This window comes from Montipora foliosa, chromosome 8 (genome assembly GCF_036669935.1).
Source record: "Montipora foliosa isolate CH-2021 chromosome 8, ASM3666993v2, whole genome shotgun sequence".
NCBI classification, from domain to species: domain Eukaryota; kingdom Metazoa; phylum Cnidaria; class Anthozoa; order Scleractinia; family Acroporidae; genus Montipora; species Montipora foliosa.
The window spans coordinates 6,279,419-6,297,721 of NC_090876.1; the positions used below are offsets into that span (position 1 = coordinate 6,279,419).

The 18,303-nt window shown below is 39.0% G+C and overlaps 1 protein-coding gene across 3 annotated transcripts in view; it reads left to right on the forward strand.

Annotated features, from left to right (window-relative positions):
• The first annotated feature begins 227 nt into the window (after window positions 1-227).
• Window positions 228-18,303, forward strand: part of LOC138013224 (gamma-butyrobetaine dioxygenase-like) — a 21,951-nt gene continuing 3,875 nt past the window's right edge. The window contains exons 1-14 of one of the 3 annotated variants that reach the window (XM_068860243.1): window positions 228-358; window positions 2,702-2,888; window positions 3,930-4,012; window positions 5,588-5,715; window positions 7,501-7,649; window positions 8,313-8,371; window positions 9,269-9,347; window positions 9,656-9,700; window positions 9,863-9,987; window positions 12,410-12,550; window positions 13,816-13,876; window positions 14,473-14,526; window positions 16,112-16,180; window positions 17,711-17,815. In XM_068860243.1, the coding sequence (XP_068716344.1) occupies window positions 2,781-2,888; window positions 3,930-4,012; window positions 5,588-5,715; window positions 7,501-7,649; window positions 8,313-8,371; window positions 9,269-9,347; window positions 9,656-9,700; window positions 9,863-9,987; window positions 12,410-12,550; window positions 13,816-13,876; window positions 14,473-14,526; window positions 16,112-16,180; window positions 17,711-17,815 (1,206 nt within the window). In that variant the 5' untranslated portion in view covers window positions 228-358; window positions 2,702-2,780. Of the gene's footprint in view, window positions 363-1,722; window positions 1,790-2,701; window positions 2,889-3,929; window positions 4,013-5,587; window positions 5,716-7,500; window positions 7,650-8,312; window positions 8,372-9,268; window positions 9,348-9,655; window positions 9,701-9,862; window positions 9,988-12,409; window positions 12,551-13,815; window positions 13,877-14,472; window positions 14,527-16,111; window positions 16,181-17,710; window positions 17,816-18,303 lie in introns of those variants that run through there. The other 2 variants (XM_068860245.1, XM_068860244.1) reach the window with 2 other exon arrangements.

The window sequence follows — 18,303 nt, forward strand, 5'->3', positions numbered from 1 at the left end:
AAGATAAGTACAAAAAATATATATACAGGATCACATCACAAAACGAGATATTAAGAATGACGGACACTACAAATATGCAAATTTACATCGAGATTTCGAAAATAATTGAATGAGTAGGCGTATCACGAATGTTTCTTAGTAATGAAATCCATCCACGGGCGGCTGAGCCTGCGAACAGCAGACGCATTTCCGGTCGAGGGAGAGAAGCGACGACCGGAAATGCGTCTGCGATTCGCAGGCTACGGGCGGCTGCACTCTCAAATACACTCTTCACCTACACATGAATCACTGGGGTACCTGAGCAGTTTCTTTTATGTTTAACTGTTTACGCACGCAGTAACTGTACTTCTGGGTTCAGGTAAGTAGAAGTAAAGCTCCTGTTTTCTGTTCAGTCGTTAAGGCTTCAGTTATGTTCAAGAACTCCGAAATTGCGTAGTGTGCCAAAGAGTTTTTTTTTAAATTTAGTTTAGAGCGCTGAATTCATAAGCGCGACTCGCGAAATCCCGCAAAATAAGCATGACTGGATCTGAATTTATTGGGAAGACATTTTAAACTTGCTTGCAATGAAGCAGAATTTGATCTTTTCAGGGTCTTCGAAATACCGTTTTCGATTCAGGCGTTATTTCTTTTAAAGGACAAATGTATTTGATGCAATTCCGCTCCTGATGGCAGAGTGAGGGGGAAGGAACATTCCATTTAAAATCGGCACGTACAAAACACAAGTCTCAGGTCACGGGCCTCGGTCACAGGTCTCTGATTTTCAAATACAGAAACAAACCTTAACAATCATTAAAGCTAACCTTTGGCCAAATTAGACCTAAACAAGATTTTAGGCCCAAGGTTAGCTTTGGGCAGTGTTTGCACGAACATGGTTTCATTAAGTTTACTCACAGGCTCCCCAAACTGAAAATACGTTGGTGTATGCGACAATTTGTGTATTGTATGGAAAATCACCGATCGTAAAAAAATTGTGTAAATAACCATCTCATTTGAAATAACGTTTTCCTACCTTAAATGTGTGACGAACTTGTCTCTTTTTCCGAGTTTAGAGCCATTCTGACGCCGTTTAGTGAAGTTATCCAGAAGGCCGTTACAAATCGTTTTCTCCTCAACAGGAAAAGTCCCGAATCGCAATAAAAACAACAGTTCCATAAAGCCCAATAAATTTCACTCCAAATACGTGTGTTTCGGCGGCCGAAAGACTCGTGACGAACGAAAACTTTGCCTTAAAATTCACCTCTTAGGCTTTCCTCAGAGGCTTGAGACCGGGCTGGCGACAACGGAAACTCGCAAGATGGTTTCAGCCTCAACTCTGATTGGTCCATTTGAATTTGACCGCGCGCTGGCAACACGACCGTTATTGACTTGTGACAGGGTAGTCAACAACGGTTGTGTTGCCAGCGCGCAGTCAAATTCAAATGGACCAATCAGAGTTGAGACTGAAACCATCTTGCGAGTTTCCGTTGTCGCCAGCCCGGTCTCAAGCCTCTGAGGAAAGCCTAAGAGGTGAATTTTAAGGCAAAGTTTTCGTTCGTCACGAGTCCTTCGGCCGCCGAAACACACGTATTTGGAGTGAAATTTATTGGGCTTTATGGAACTGTTGTTTTTATTGCGATTCGGGACTTTTCCTGTTGAGGAGAAAACGATTTGTGGAGTGAGGTCTGGCCAGCGATGGATGGAGTGGTCAGCCTTCCTATTATTTTAGTAACGGCCTTCTGGATAACTTCACTAAACGGCGTCAGAATGGCTCTAAACTCAGCAAAAGAGACAAGTTCGTCACATGTTTGAGGTAGGAAAACTTTATTTCAAATGAGATAGTTATTTACACAATTTTTTTACGATCGGTGATTTTCCCATACAATTCTCTATATACACAAACTGTCGCATACACCACGTATTTTCAGCTTGGGGAGCCTGTGGTTTACTTCGAAACCGCGTCAAAATCGATGCGGTTTGGAAGTGTTTACATGGAATCGTTTTCGCCAGAAAATCAAAGTCGTGATCGTATAAGCAATCGCTCCGCTGTGTGCTAAATTCACCATTTTGAATCGAACAGCGCAAAATCTCGTGCCAAAATAGTAACCGCATTCAAATCGATGCGGTTTTGCTGTTTACACAATAGATGAAACCTCATCGTTTTAAATTGACCTGGTTTGGCCAATGTTCTCGGTCGGTGTCGTGTAAACAGAAGGCGTAACCGCATTGAAAACATACTGACTTAATGAATGTTTAGAATGTTTAGGTTGTTTATGTAGTGGTAAAACAGAGAGACCTGTGTTTTGTACCTGCCCAAATAAAATCCACACCAACCAATTGAGGAGAATAGTTGTCGTCATTCCCAAAGCACTGCCCCAGTCGGCATCCCCTGGTCTTGTGATTTCTGGGTCTACAGGGGCCACGGAATGCATTTGAAAGTGGGGGTGGGGGCTACATTTTTATGTGGACCACGGAAGTGTGAGGGGAGGGGTGAGGGGTTTAGGAAAAAGTGGTTAACTACCCCTTCCCCCCCCCCCCCCAGCCCCTCCCTCTCTGCAGCCCCTGGTATAGCACAGGAAGCATATTTTTCCCCGAGGGGAAGTAGAAAACTTGCCTATTTTAAAACTCTTAGCTTTGAAAGCAATAAAGAGAAGGTGTTTCAGCAAAGAAGGAAGCCTTTATTTCAAGAGCATCTCATTTTTTTAAATATTTCTTATTTTAACAGGTAGCCTAATCAAAGAGGAATGCTTTTGCAAGAGAGGATGCTTTTTTGATCAATAATAATTACAGTATTGTAGTTTGTAATGATGATCTCTCATGTCAAACAAGGAAAAAACCTGTTGTTTGGACGAAGTGGCTTACTTCCAAGAACATGTATGTACAAGGCTTTCAGCCTGAGAAAGAGAATGGAGGTGGGTGAGGTCACTCTGTCAGGGATTATCTGACTGTTGAATCTTGGTAAAGGTTCATGTGGCTGGCAATTCTTATTTAACATGCTTATCATAATGCACCACAAAGAACAGACCATCAGTCTGGGAACTACAGCCCTTCTTTTCGTGAACATTACATTGTTGGGGTTGGTGAAAATATTATTTTCCTGCACTGGTACAGCAATAAACCCATTGACTCCCAGGAGGGAGACTTTACCCACCTGAGAGTGACATTTATAGGTTTTACTCTGTCTAACGCCAGATGATTTCACGTGCTGATTAGGAGAGCTCTAGGTGTGAGTGGGTCAATGTTATAGCTTTTCCAAAACTCAGAGCAAATAGCTTTAAGATATGTATTATAAATAATTAATTTGAATCTCTTAAAGTGAACTGATTAGTTTTACCCTGTGGAACTACAGGACAACTAAGTCACATGATCTTGACTGATCAGCTAAATTCACTGATGAAGTTAGCGAGATTCAAGTAAATAATAATTATCAGAATGTTAATCAATTGCTCTGAGTTTTGGAATTCCTGGAACATTGATGTGTGGGGTTTTTATGTCTCACAGTTTAAGAACATCTAATTGAGAAATGGTGGCAGTTCTAGAAGACTCGAGAATGGTCTTTATTGTTTCAATGAAACTGTTATTGAATGATCCCAGAGAACTTGATCAGTAAAACCAGTCTTCGCTTGAAAATTCTTTCGTTGAGTCACTGGGGACTCACTAATGGTGGACGGTCATAAACAGGTGTCTTTTTTAAATCAAGGCTTCAAATTTGGGTCGCTTAGTGTTTAGTTGACATAGTTTTCAAATCCAAAGAAAAAGAAGATTGATTTTTTTGTCATAGTAGCACTTTAAGGCCAAGTTACCCCTAGAGCGGCTACATACCATTTTTGAGTAAAATTTGCTGGCATTAGACAGAGTAAAATCAAAAAGGAAGGAATGGAGAGAGCCATTAGCCCACATGTGATTTTAGTGCAGTATGTAATATAGTTTAATTTAAATATTGTTTATTGCAGTCAGCATACAGTGTAACTGAAATTAAGGCCCATGTGCTTGGTACCAGCATAGAGATAGAATGGAAAGATGGCCACAGATCAAAGTATGTAACTTACTGTATGCATAAACATTAATTTTTTAACTTGACCTAAATACCCATTGACTCCCAGGGGTTCCCCATTGACGAGTAAAATCGTCTGGCGTTAGACGGAGTATGGCCGGTTCAAGCCGGCTGGGGAGTTAAAGGTTAATGAAAAATATTAGGTGGTTGCTTTTGTCAAATGTTGGAGTTATTTAGCAGCATTATAATATCTGCATAATAGCTTAACTAATTAAAGGGAACAAATTTTTTATACACATAAATATTTATTTATTTATTTATTATTTATAAACTTTTGCCACAAGGCAGGGTATCTCCACAGAGCAAAGCTCCACCAACAGAGTACTTAGGGAAGTTTATGAATTAGGACAGCCACCAGTTGGTAAACACAGACTAGAGTAGAATCATTTTCACGCAACGCATCTATAGCTTGTTTATTTGTACATTGTCTTGCACTCAATGTAACAGAGAAAGGGAAATGAAAATGTATGAACTACTTTATCAACTTCAGCAAACACTTGTCTGTAATTTTAAGTTAAGTAAAAGAGCTGGTCCTACTTGCCGTTCATAGAGTTAACCACACTTGGCAAGATTTTTAAACTGACATATCCAATAATTATTTAGCTTTAACCCATAAATCATCCCTGAAGAGGCCCTGATTAACAACAGGCATTAGACTGAGTAAAATCCGGAAGTCTTACTCTCAAGACTGAAAGAGCTGGTAAAGAGAACAGCTTTTGAGGGGACCTCAAAATTTGAACCAGTTTCGCACAGAACAATGATATCAAATTTTATCTAGAAATTTGCAGCAATTCCAGATTTGTTGAGAATAGGTATAATAATAATAATTATTCTTTTCAGTCAGTTTTGTAATAGCTATAGGATTTAAGAAGTTTATCATCAAAACAGTAGCCCCGTTAACCCTAGTTAAACGAATTAAGGATTAATGATGAAATGGTATATGAAATGAATCATATATGAACTGCGGATATGAAATCAAGTAAAGCTATGATCTTTGCAGTTATGAACGCAATTTTTGCAATTGCATAGAGAAGCCTGAAAAATTCAGGACTTCAACGGGGTTTGAACCTGTGACCTTGCGATTCCGGTACAACGCTCTAACCAACTGAGCTATGAAGCCACTGACGTTGGGAGCTGGTCATTTGTGGGTTCTAATGGTCCGGTGAGGAATGAATCAATGATGAAATGGTACATGAAATGAAGCATATAATTTTGAACTGCGGATATGAAATCAAGTAAAGCTATGATCTTCGCAGTTATGAACGCAATTTTTACAATTGCGTAGAGAAGCCTGAAAAATTCAGGACTTCGCGAGGTCACGGGTTCAAAACCCCGTTGAAGTCGTGAATTTTTCAGGCTTCTCTACGCAATTGTAAAAATTGCGTTCCTAACTGCGAAGATCATAGCTTTACTTGAATTAGGGATTACTAGACAGTTTTTTCTGGTTTGCAATTTTACATGTTCTGTTTTCCCCAATTTTCGAAAATTTTGTGTAAAACTATAATGTTAATAGGGAGTTGTGTGCATCTTGTTCATTTTAAACTTGGTTCCTTTCAGGTTTCATAGTAGCTGGTTGCGGTTTTCTTGTCAGTGTGAAAATTGTAAGCAAGGACATAGTGGCCAGAGAACTTTTGACCTGGCATCTCTTCCAGATGCTATAAAAATATTAGATATCTCTGTTTTTGGTGAGTTTATTGTAGTCTTAAAATAGCCTTTGATAACTCTGTCTAGTACTGGTAAGATGATACGTATTAAGGAAATAAGCATTTAATAATACCAATAATGAATTTACTGAATTAACTACAGATTTGAAAGCTCGCGACTTCAGATATCCAATATGAGAGTTTTGCATAAGGCTGTCATGTTATTTACAGAAACAAGACCTCGGTCTCTGTACTATACCAACTTTAACTTCGGAATGAGATTAGGAATCTGAATCCTAATCTCAAATCCAACCTTTGTTGGTGAATATTCACTGTATGATGGGGTCATACATAGTCTTTTAGTGTTTCATTTCGGTGTTTCGGTGTTTTGCTGTTTCGTGGTTTAGTAATGACTGCCCCTGTATAAGTACTCATTGAGATAAATGTACATATTTACATGTAGGTGCAGGTTAAAGACGAATGGTGGAAGGGAGTTAGGTGCAAGGGTTACTTCTACAGGCCTTCTGATATTACGCGATGGTGCGATTTCGCACAATCGACCTCAAATCGCATCCGATCGCACAATTCACGAAAAATCGCATAATTCACAAAAAGACGCACAAAATTCATAAAATGAAACATAACTCAACACGTTTCTTAGAAATTCCTGCATAAATACGCCATTTTTAAGATGATTTATCTTGGAAAAAGGCTAAAAAACCTTCGTCACCTTCGAATTTGTAAAAATTCGAAGTGCAAGGCTTTATTTTTCATGTCGGGGACCTGGTACGAGCCTCCTTCTATTGGTGCAACACAAACACACCCTTATATACACACCACTGAAATGACACAGTTGCCTTCTCTAATAGAGGAGATTTGTGAAAAATAAGCGAAGTTGTAAGTTTTTCGGCAAAATGTAGTTTCTTTCGTTGAAAACTGATAAAAACTTACTCATGGATAAGTTTGTTGTGAAAACGCTTGCTTTTTCTTCGACGAAGAAGGAAGTTCCCACCTTCTGCCCAATCTGACAGCTCACGATCGAGCAAGAAAGTACCTCACAGGCCACGTACGCTCCACGTGGACGATGGACTGATGTTTTTCTCGTCGTGCAATATTAGGGCCTTTTATACGAGAGAAAATTATAAAGCCGCGGCTGGCTCTGGCCACGGTGTACAAAATACGCAAAAGGAACTATTTATACGAATATATATTCCCAGGTCAATATAAGCCGCGGCTTGAAAAAGACATGAACGTTGATTTTGTACCATTTATACGGGGCGAACATTCGAGTCTTCTGTAAGCCGCGGCTTATTTTCTCTTGTATAAATGGGGGTATGGCCCTATTGTGATTGACCATCTTCGGAAGTTCGTGGTTGACGAGCACCTTGATCATTCATTTGGCATGTTAGCTGTGTCCTTTCAACTTTTAACGTGATGCACCGGTAGTGCAGAAGACCTCATTTTTTTTATTTATCCCAACTAATGTCGATCGAGATACATAATTACTGTTCCTGTGTGTTCAAAATGTCTTAAGGGCAGCAAAAAAAGTGTTTTTCTTAACCTGAAACCTTATAAAACAAGCTTAAAATTGCTGAGAAAAAAATCGCATAATTTACATTATTTATCGCATAATTTGCCTTTCTAATCGCACAATCTGCCCTGAAAAAATCGCGTAATTTGCATTTTTTAATCGCACCCTATCAGAAGGCCTGCTTCTACCATTCCTTTATTTTTATTAGAAATGATTGTTGTCTACAAATAGTAGAGAACCAGTCTCATAGGAGCCCTAGGGGTAATAGCTTACAACCATTTTAATTTGTTATTTAGAAGCCAAGGAGAATCCTCAGTTGGCTCTAGAATTTGAAGGAGACCACCATGGAAGGATTCAGTTAAAATGGCTTAGAGAGAACTGTTACTCAGAAGCTGCAAGAACATTACAAAACAAAAAAAGACTAACAAAGCCACACTTAGGAAATGTACGTATGCCAGTGGAAAATCTGAGCCATTATAGCAAGTTTCATCCCTTCAAGCTTAGTGCAGTGGTATGAAAACTTGTCCTCGAGTATTGTGTCCCAGGTTCAATTCCAGGTCTTGGTGTCTTGTACCGCTGTAGGTTGAGTTTTTTGCCTGGTGAAAAAACTGCTTCAAGACGTTTTCCCCTTTCATTAAAAAAAGCAAAAACAGCATTATTTTGGACTTGACGTATTCATCTGCTTTGATTTGATTTAGAAAGTCCCTGATCAGGACAGGGGATGATTGTATGTATGGTCAAGACTCAATCATGTCAAATTTTTTCATCTTATTTCATGTAAATGTTATCTACTTAGTTTCCTACGTCTTACAGTGACTGTGAGTGCTTTACTTTGCATAATATGTCTTGCATTTTCATGCTTCAATTGAGTGAAAGTGGAAGAAAGGTCTCCTAACTCACAGTAAATTCCGAGATGCAGTTCATCAAATAGAGCAAGAAAGCACACTTTCATTTCCTGCCATGGTGTTTCTGCAGGAAACAACTTGCTCAATATTGTAATGTCCAAATTATCCTTGTGCCTGTTATATTGAAGAGATCAGTGTCTCACAGTTTTGCTGTCAACAAATAGTTGATTTTCACATTGCTGTCTCTATCTAATTAAAAAAAGCACAACCTGCCAGAAGTTCAGTACAGTGATATTATGAATTCAAGAGAAGGATTGTGGAAGTAAGTTATGTCAAAGTATGAAGTCTCAAAATTAAGATAATTTAAAATCATAGTGATACATGTTAACTATGTAGAGCAAAGCCCCACAGATTTTGATCACATCAAGTTACATAATGTCACAGATGCCACATATCTTTACCAAGGTATGGCAGACCAGTTGCAATTGGACTGTAAGTAGTTTTGAGTGCATTATTAAAAATAGAAAATATCTGCTGTACTTTGTATTTATCAAGTTCCATGGCAATTTAAATACCCACTGGTGCCCATCGGTAATCAATAAGGTGACCTGACATACACTGATTGCCTGATCAAAGAAAGAAAACTATAAGTGATCACATGTACTTACAAAGAGTCTTTGAGCTTGCTGGCAGTACACTAGCTTAATTCGAGCTGGGTGAGAGTGAACAAAATAATGGCTGCAGTATTATAACACTTCAAACAGAAATCTGCTTGTGCGTCTGGAATTGCAAAATAACTTTCAATTTCAGCTCATATATCATATATTTAATTTTTATGACCTTCTATGGAATTGGATTACATCAGTCATTTCGTGGAATTGAAACAAGTTTCAGTGGTTTTGTCATGTAAAATTAATATGTTTCAGAGTGTAGTAAAACAAATTTTAATTTATTATAGAAATTACATTCCATTGTTGCTTGTTGGACATGACATTGGTTGTAGCCAATTTGATGCTTTTCACTGCCATCTTGAGAACAAGAATTTTTCAATTAAATACCGGTATATTATGCTTCTTAGCTATGTAGGTCAGAAAACTCACTCCAAACCAAGAGTCAGTTTTTAGAAAAGGACATGATGTGTACAACCTTAATTATTCACTTTTTTGAATAAGTGACTGGGTCCACATTTTGTCTTAAATTCCCTTTTGTGTTGCAACAGAATGCTTTTACAGATGAGTGAGGATGGCATATCATTAGTAAAAAATGTCCCAGTTGTTAATGAAGCTAATGTGCTGCAGGTAAGGTCAATGTGGAGTTTCCCAAATACTTCACATACATGTTGAAACTATGGAGCGGTATTTTAACCCTCAAAAAGAACGGTTCGAACGCCTCTCTCCACAGGACTTTGATGCTTCTTGTGTCTTTTTTTGAGGATTTTAACTTTCATGTCAACTACATAAGGAGTAGCAAAAACCTCTGTTTATGAATCATGCCTAAATTTCAGGGAGTTGTTGTTCAGGTTTATTTCAATTATCAGTTCCGTGTGCTAGATGGTTTGCTTAATCTCAAACAACATCATTGTTTTTTGTTTCTTTCTATTTACTAGGTCGCAAGAAGAATAGGTCCTGTACAGGAAACCATATATGGGATAGTAAGTCATATCCTGTGATTTGTGGTCTTTCAAGTTGCAGTTTCCTGAGACTTCTTTGGCTGAAGAAAAAGCCTTGAATTTAGGATTCAGAAGGAGGCATGTATGTGGCTGAAATATTCAGTATTTTCAACTCTGTAAATCTTTGTTGTTGTTTTTCTTTAGTCGTTTGACGTATATAGCACTCCTGATCCTATCAACATTGCATATTCTGATGTGGAGCTTGGTTTACATATGGACCTGATGTACTATGAGTCACCACCAGGACTGCAGTTACTTCATTGTTTGAGGTATGTCGTCAGTTGGTAAAATTGAGGCAGGGATTCGAAAATTGTCCCCTGAAGAATCAGATTGTAGATCAGGAAGGGGAATTCGAATTTCTTGAACCCGTTGATCTTGGAGAGCTTATCACAGGGTTCCTACGTGTCTTGAAAACCCTTGAATTTTGAGAGTACATTTTCAAGGCCTTAAAAGTCCTTGAAAATCTCTGCTCTTCATTCTTGGTCCTTGAAAAATCTTGAATTTTTTCTCACCCATAATTTTAATCTTTGAAAACGTCAGTAAAAATGATCAGCCACTCAAGTCGTGTCATACAAATGTGACGAGCTGTGGGATCAAGAATGGTTACCAGTGCCTTTGCATTATTTTCAGGCATGTATGTTATGGAAAATGAGCAAGAATTGTACTGTGAGACTATTTTAGTGAGTAAATTCTTCAACGTAATTAAAAAAGAGGTCCTTGAAATTTCAGAATTTGGTCCTTGAAAAGTCCTTGAAATTTTGGTCTCAAAAAGTGTACAAACCCTGTTATCAGATTATTTTAAATTACGCTTTTGGAATGAGTTTGTTTCAGAATTTCTTTTAGACTGTGAATAAGCTCAGTCTCCATTTCAGTGGTAGCAAATGATTTGGAACCAAGGAGGAGATCTTTGATAGCTAATCAAGGAACCTCTCATGCATTCCAACTTCCTTGCATACAACAGCTTGCAGTCCCTCAGATCACTCATGACTTAACTAAAATGCAGAGGTTGATTGCAGGAAAGGAGTCATTAATGCACAGCAGTCACATCCCCCGCCCCCCCCCCCCCCCCATTTGCATATTTTCTAACAGTTAGTTTCCCTTTGTCTTTTCCATTATCTGCTTTCCATTTTCATCCAATATCGCTGAGGATGGCAACCCTTTTGCTACAGATTCCAAGCCCAACTTGCCAATCCCTGTTACTGTTTCTTTAAAGATTCAAAGTTCAAAACACGACACTAAGACACTACAGACCAATTTATTGACAAACGTACTAAACCTTGCAAATTCAAGACAGGTCAATCGAATGATCAATCATGAGAGAACTTTTGAAACAATGGTCAGTATCAAAGAATTTAATCACGACGTTCATTGAACCTGGTAATCTAGCATTTATAGCAAGTTGTAAGTACTAATCTTATGGTACATTTGGAAGTGGGGGATGGGTCACAGAAGTGTGTGGGAAGGGGGAAAGGTTGAGGAGAAAACATTACCGTAGGAAAAGAGTGGGAGAACTATACCTCCCCCAGCCCTTCTCTCTCTCTCTGCGGCCCCTGTATATCACACATTTTAATATAGTTAAGGACAGTGCCTACTAATTAAAGATATTTTTGCCCCGGTGTGTGGTTATGCAGGAAATGTAGATCGTAACAGGTGTAATTGAAATCCAAAAAGAAAATTGGGGGTAACCACGCATTTTTCAAAGATAATTCATGAATAATTTGTATAAAAAGCTTTGAAATACGAAGCAATGTATGGCGTTTTTTTCTCAAATAGAGGCTTACTTATCTCTCAAAAATGCATGGCTACCCCCAATTTTCTTTTTGGACACCAAGAGTCCTTACTAAGATCTACTTTCTCCGTATAGTTTTAAACCGCGCAAAAATTTCCCTGTATTAGTAAGCATCGGCGATAGGAAATCAGACTATCTGGAGATGCGCAGAACGTATGCGCAATAACAATAGTAGGCACCGTCCTTAAATGAAATTTAACATAGTTAACAACTTGGAGCTAGTCTGGTCAGTAGTGTTTTGCAGGCGGTTGTTAGTGTCTTGGCCGTCAGTTAGCGTTTGTTGAGTGTTTTGGAACGTTCTGTAGCGTTTGATATAGTTACTTAGTTTACAACCGGGAGCTAGTCTGGTCAGTAGCGTTTTTGCAGGCGTTTGTTAGCGTTTAATGCGTTCTGTAGCGTTTGCAGCAGTCTTGAGATTGTGGGAGCCCTAGGGCTGACGTTGTCCAGCGGTATTCCTGGTTAGTACATTCGTTGTTGTCCCATGTGTTTGCAGCGTGTTTGTTGCTCTGTTGGCGTGGCGTTGTGAGTCGAATTTGTAGTTTAGTGGTTCTCGGCGTTCCCTCCCTATCCCCCCTCCCCCTTTTGTATTTTTATTTTATTTAATTAATTAATTTATTTATTTATTAATAAATTTATTTATTTTTCTTTTCTTTCCACTGAGCTATCTGGCTCAAGTGCGACGGGTGCCTGAGGGGGGCCTGGCGCGGGGGGCTCGTGACTTGGTTGCGGGTTGGGCAGGCCAGTCGGGTGTTCTAGCGCCTTGGGTATGTGACTGCGGTTGCAGCCCCCGGGCTTCTTGGGCACCTACCCTCCACTGGCGACTTGGGCGTTAATTGTAATAATATTAAAATTGAGTCACCTCTAGCGGATGTTTATCCTTAACTGTCACGTAATTTTTTTAGATTTGATACACAAGTTGAAGGGGGAGACAGTGTGTTTTTGGATTCCTTTCATGCTGCGGAGGAGCTTAGAAAACGTTTTCCTGAAGACTTTGAGAATCTTGTGCGGATACCAGCAACGTTTCAAAAAATACACTTTGAAAGGTGCCGAGGATTACACTTTGAATTATTCTGAGGATGAAATGTTTACTTATTTTATGTAGACACCACCTTTACGTTTGGGTTTGCAGGTAATAAGGAGTATAAGGTGATAGGGGTTTTATCAGTGTTACTGTTACAGTATTCAAAATCACAAGCATTCCATGAACAAAAAAAAAACATCAGATGAGGTAGATTACAGTTCATGTGCAGTTCACTTAACCGTTAACAGAGGAGCCTACTTGAACACGCTCCTCCGGCATAAAATGTAAGCATAACACTGGTGAAACCCTGAAGAAGACCCTGGGGAGGAGTGCCAATTAAAACGTCAGTTCTTGAATCTTAAAAGTAGCATTCATTTTAAGCCGGAGTGGCGTGAAACTATGTTTAAACTTCAAATATTAGAGGTTTCTTTGCTGAGGTAAATCTATTCACCTATTGCCAAAATGTTCGGCCATTTTCACTTCAAAATTCCAATCTTAGTGCACCGCAAAATTTAACGAAAACCAGTGGTTGTTTGTCTCACGACTAAGCTAGTGTGCCAGCTAGTGTAACTTAGTGTAAAGCGTGGGCTTATGCCTGAGATGACGTCACAAACTGCTTTGCTTTGCAAGGGTGTGATAATTCCTTAAGAATGACACTGGTCGGAACGGCGTTTAAATTTAGGGGAGAAGACGCAACTTTATCCTCAAGTGTTGACGTTCTTCAACAAACCTCAAATTTGGCGATTTCACGTTGTCGTTTTGTTGACGACGGCAAAGAATTGGACAAAAGTGAAAAACGCACATGCGGGGCGTGCAAAGCTATTGTTTTTGCTCACTTAAATATGCAAATTTGTGTCGTTCTCGTTGCCGTCGCCGTTGTCGTTGCTTAAGTTCCTTAATAATAGATCGCAGATGACATCAAAATGCGGTAAAAACAAAAAAGTGGCACACGAGGCGAAATCTGAGTGTGTCACTGTTGAACAGACATGATATTTAGACTATTTCTCGCCAGAAGCTCATGACTTTGAAGCGTTTACTCTGGTTCAGAGCTGGGGTTTTGTGAGTTTAAAATTTTCCTTATTTGGATATAACGTAGCTCGTGCATTTTCCCGCGCGTGCAGCTTCGATCCATATTTGGGCATAAAATTGGTGTCCCAAGATGCCCAGCTCTTTTCCAAGGAAAAGAGTTGCAAGTTACACGCTTTAAGGTCATGTGCATCTGTTCTGGCCTAATGAAATTGTTAAAAAGTATTCTTTAACTGTTGCATTTTTTTTTTACAATTTTAGGGATTACCCAGTTAAGCTAGTCTACAAGAGACCACATATTGTTCTTAATACGGAGAAAGAGGTGATGTGGCCGTAGAAGAGATTTTAAGGCCGTAGAGACGATATTCACGGAAGACCTGTATGGGTATTTGAAGCTCTGGCCAGCTAATATGCAGGCTTGGTAAATCCAATACAAATCTCCTTTAAATCCCGTGCTGAATTTGGAAATGGTTGTGTGATATTTCAGTTTAATTGAATGGTATTCTGCCCCTAAATTACAGTCGAGTCATTCTTATTTAAATCGCAAATGTCAACCAGTCGACTGCTCATTGTCATAAAAGCTACTGATTATTCCAACTTTTCTCTGTCTAGCTATTTAGAAGTTGCACGATGTCCGTAGATAACTGGCAACAAATCGAAACAAGTTTCTTTGAATTTTGGCAAACTGCAAATTTCAGGCTCGTATTTTTCCGAGAACGCTATACCAGCCAAATCTCTTTAATAATTCAATGATCATTTCACGTTCGGATTTGGAGAGAACAGGAAAAAAACATGAAGTCAAGCTCCAAACACTCGTGAAGAGCCTTATGCTCATTAAATGCTGTTGATTAGCTAGATAACGTTTCCTCCTTTTTACCACAAGGAAACCCTTAGTTTATTCTTATCTTTCTTGAGCAGATTGTGGCTGTCAATTGGTCACCAGCTTTTGAGGGACCCCTTTTTGTTCCAGAGGTAAGCATGCACCTATCGCATTATCTCCGGCAATGAAGAGTGTAACGGCAAGATATTTAGAAACATTCTTCTTGTTTGACTGTTTTCGAATGTGCCACCCACTCTAACCACTCTAAACAATTGGCGGAAGCCCTCGCACGGTTATTGAAACAAGTGATGTGAACGATACCTGAACTTTTACTTCACTGTTGTATTCAAGTTTTCCCGCCAGCCCGAGTGACTGAAAGGTATGCGTTTATTTATCGAGTGCCAGATAAACACTTTCTCGCAAATGGCCCAGCGTTTTACAAGTGGCAAAAGCCAACTGGGGTAAAAAGCTACGACAAGTGTAAATTCGGAGCATTCGGGCAAAAATATGTGGTTTGGTTAACGTTTACTCCGGCGTCATTCTTCGCCATGTTGGATAACGAACAATAGGTCTCCCACTTGCTTGTTATGTTCGTCGTCCAACATTTTCACATTTCTCCACTGTTACCTGTGTCTCTAAAAGTCAGTTGCAAACCATGGGTGGACTAGAAAACTTAAAAGTTGCGAGTGTTTTAGTTTCTTAAAAGAAAATATGGTAGAACTGAACGACAACACAGGTGCCTCGCACAAAATGAAACCAAAGTTGAAATGGTGAACTTTCCTTGTTACGTCAAGGAAAAGTTTCGGCAAATAGCATCACAAAAAATACTAATTAACTTTACATTCATTCAAAAGTCTGCCTCCTCCTTAAAGCGAATCTATCTTACAAATTCAGTCATGTGTAAAATAAAACTAATTACTATGATTACATAACTTCGCACTTAGACTCGCTTTAAAGAGGAGACACAGAGAAACTCGGAAATGGCCAATTGCAACATTTTGTCGTTAATAGGCAACTTTCACGATAGCGTCACTTGACTACAAGTACCAGAATTCAGTTTCTTTTGCTTTTCTTATTTAAAATATGTATTCCCAGCGGGATAAAAGTAACAGTAGCTCTAATTAGCACGAGACAAGCAAAACCTAAAGGATTCTGGTACTTGTAGTCAAATGGCGTCATCATGCAAATGTCCGATTGCTCGAGTGTCAGCGTTTTCTAGTCTCGTTTTAAACGTCTGCATAAAGATGTGATTAATATGAACAATCAAAATTTGTACAATTAAAGCTTGTGACATTATATTGCTAAAATGTTTCCCGCGTTTTAAGTCGGCCTTTGTTCACAAAACATGGAAAGAATTCTGCGATGCCTGTTTCGAAATAAGTCCCACCACATCGCATTCAATTGTGGTATTTTGTTTAAATGGGTACGAGAAGTCGAGGCTGTAGTTTTTGTGATTTAGTCGAACCTGCGCTGTGCAGTCGTAGGGCGCTTTCCTATTGTCAGAACTGGCCGGTCATACCCGTCAGTTTGCAAAGAAAATGCAACAATTTGAAGGAAAACTTGCATGTTGATAATCCCTCGTATTCTTCTGGAGGAGTACATATCATCCTTGAAGTGCGTTAATTTGAAAGCGTTGTACAGTTAGGCCATTCAAATGCCGGGTCTGACCGGTCAGTTCTGTCAAATGGAAAGCGTCCTTAGTTACGTGAAAGTTCGTTTCATTGATGATCTCCACAGGAAGATGTTGAGCCGTACTTTAAAGCTTACAGGACATTCACAAAGTTGCTGAATGAATCTCCAATTCAGGTTTGATACGCTCTTTCATCTGGTTTGATAGCCAGGATTTTTTCGGATTCCTTTAAGGAAAAATCGTCGTGCAACACGTGGGGAACGCATTTTAGCACTTTTGTTTTTTTAACGTAAACCATTAAAGAACAACAACATGAAATCATCAACTTATGACGACAATGTGAGCATAAAACAATGAACAATTCATTATCTATTTCCACTTTAAAACGTTCGTCCTCATTCACTTTAAAAACGTTCGTACCCATCCAGTTATTAGGGAGCTTTAGCAAAGACAACGGCAACGAGAACGTCACAAATTTGCATATTTAGTGTCGTTAAATATGCAAATTTCTGAGCAAAAACAATAGCTTTGCACGCTCCGCACGTGCGTTTTTCACTTTTGTCCATTTCTTTGCCGGCGTCAGCAAAACAACAAGGTGAAAAAGCGGAGTTTGAGGATTTATGGAGGACGTCGGAACTTGGAGATGAATTTTCATTTTGGAGATGAATTCTCATTTTCTGCCCTAAATTAAAGTCACGCTATTTTGTTTAATTATGAGCTCTAAACGTCAAATTGGCAGAGCAAGAGTCTTTCATTTGCAAAATCACGACCACATAACAACTGAGAATGATTTTCCAGCTGTGTAAATGACATTTTGATATAGACTGATATCAATTTGAAAAAAAGTGGGCCGACGTTTTTCAAATTTACCCAAATTCAATCCATTTCAATCCTCTCCAGTTTTGTCCATCCATGTCCCTTCTTGGCTTCCCTGTGTTTTGTTAGAGGTTTTCTATAGTTTTGAACAGTTATTTTGATATTTTAGTCAATTCTATGACTATTTGATCAGTGCTGAAATTGCCTAAAATTGCGTGCCCTAGCCCCTTAAAGCGCCACTCATAACGGTTTCATTCCTGAGGGACTGCCACACCGTTGTCTTATTAAAAAGCTTGGAATAGTCGCAAAGTGATTGCAATACTCGTTGCCGCAAACCGTTGCGACACAAGTTGTAGGACAGATGTTACACTACGCAATCATATGATAATCGAAAAATTTGTTGCAGCGGTGCAAGACGCGTTGCCCAAGGTAGAACTGGTTTATACTTCTACGGCAGGGTATGTTGCAATGGGCATTTTTTGCGTGGAACTTGTGTCGCAACAAAATAGCGAGACAAGTTGCACGAAAGTTGCATAGTGTAACATAGGCTTAAATCTTTGGTGATTATTCCGCGTCGTTCACATCTTGCGATGTTGGCGAAGTATTCTGAAAGTAAATTAGTACAAGTGGCTTGTGATATTCTTGTTTTGTAGTGTTCTCGTTGTCGGCTGTTCTGTTCTTATTATCTCGGCCAAATACAACTGATGCAGTGAATCAAATGAACCACTCACAGCGCAAAGCCAGTATTAAGCGCAGGAAACGCTACTCAGTCGCTTTTGCCTGTGATTGGCTAAGAATCTGGCATGAGATATTTGTAAGCAATCACTGCACATGGTGTTGCTGGTTGGTGCTTTTGTTACTCATTGAAAAATGCTTCATTTGATCTACAGAAGTCAATAAAAATGGTGCCAGGAGACTTGGTGTGTTTCAACAATCGCCGAGTACTTCACGGTCGAAAAGGTTTTAATTTGAATGGTGGAGTTAGACATCTAAAGGTATGCTTAACGGGTCAAATCGTTTGAAACTTGTTTTGTGTGATGTCCAAAAAGAACGCCTCTTTCTATGTAAGGATGTATTCCATTCTGGAGTGTACTTTGAAAAAGTCGCCACCAAGAAAGTGATTGATTTGTTCATTTATGTACCACATTAAAAGTACAATACATTGGAATGAGTAAGATTGCAATTGAAAAGGCAAAATGACTACTCACAATAGAAAACTAATCGAGGTGAGTTGTTAAGAACTAGAAATTTACAGATTGATAGGTTGTTACACACAAACAAGTAATAGCAATATAAAATAATAGAAAAAATGATACAATTGGGACCTTTAACAATGACGACTTCAACTAAAACTAAGGAAAATACAATTTTGCAGGATGGCATAATTTCTTATTTTCATTAATGCGATGATTTTCCGATTATTGCGAGTCGTTTCGCGTTCAAAATATATGCCGTTGACGGTAGAGTGATTTGCCACATAGCA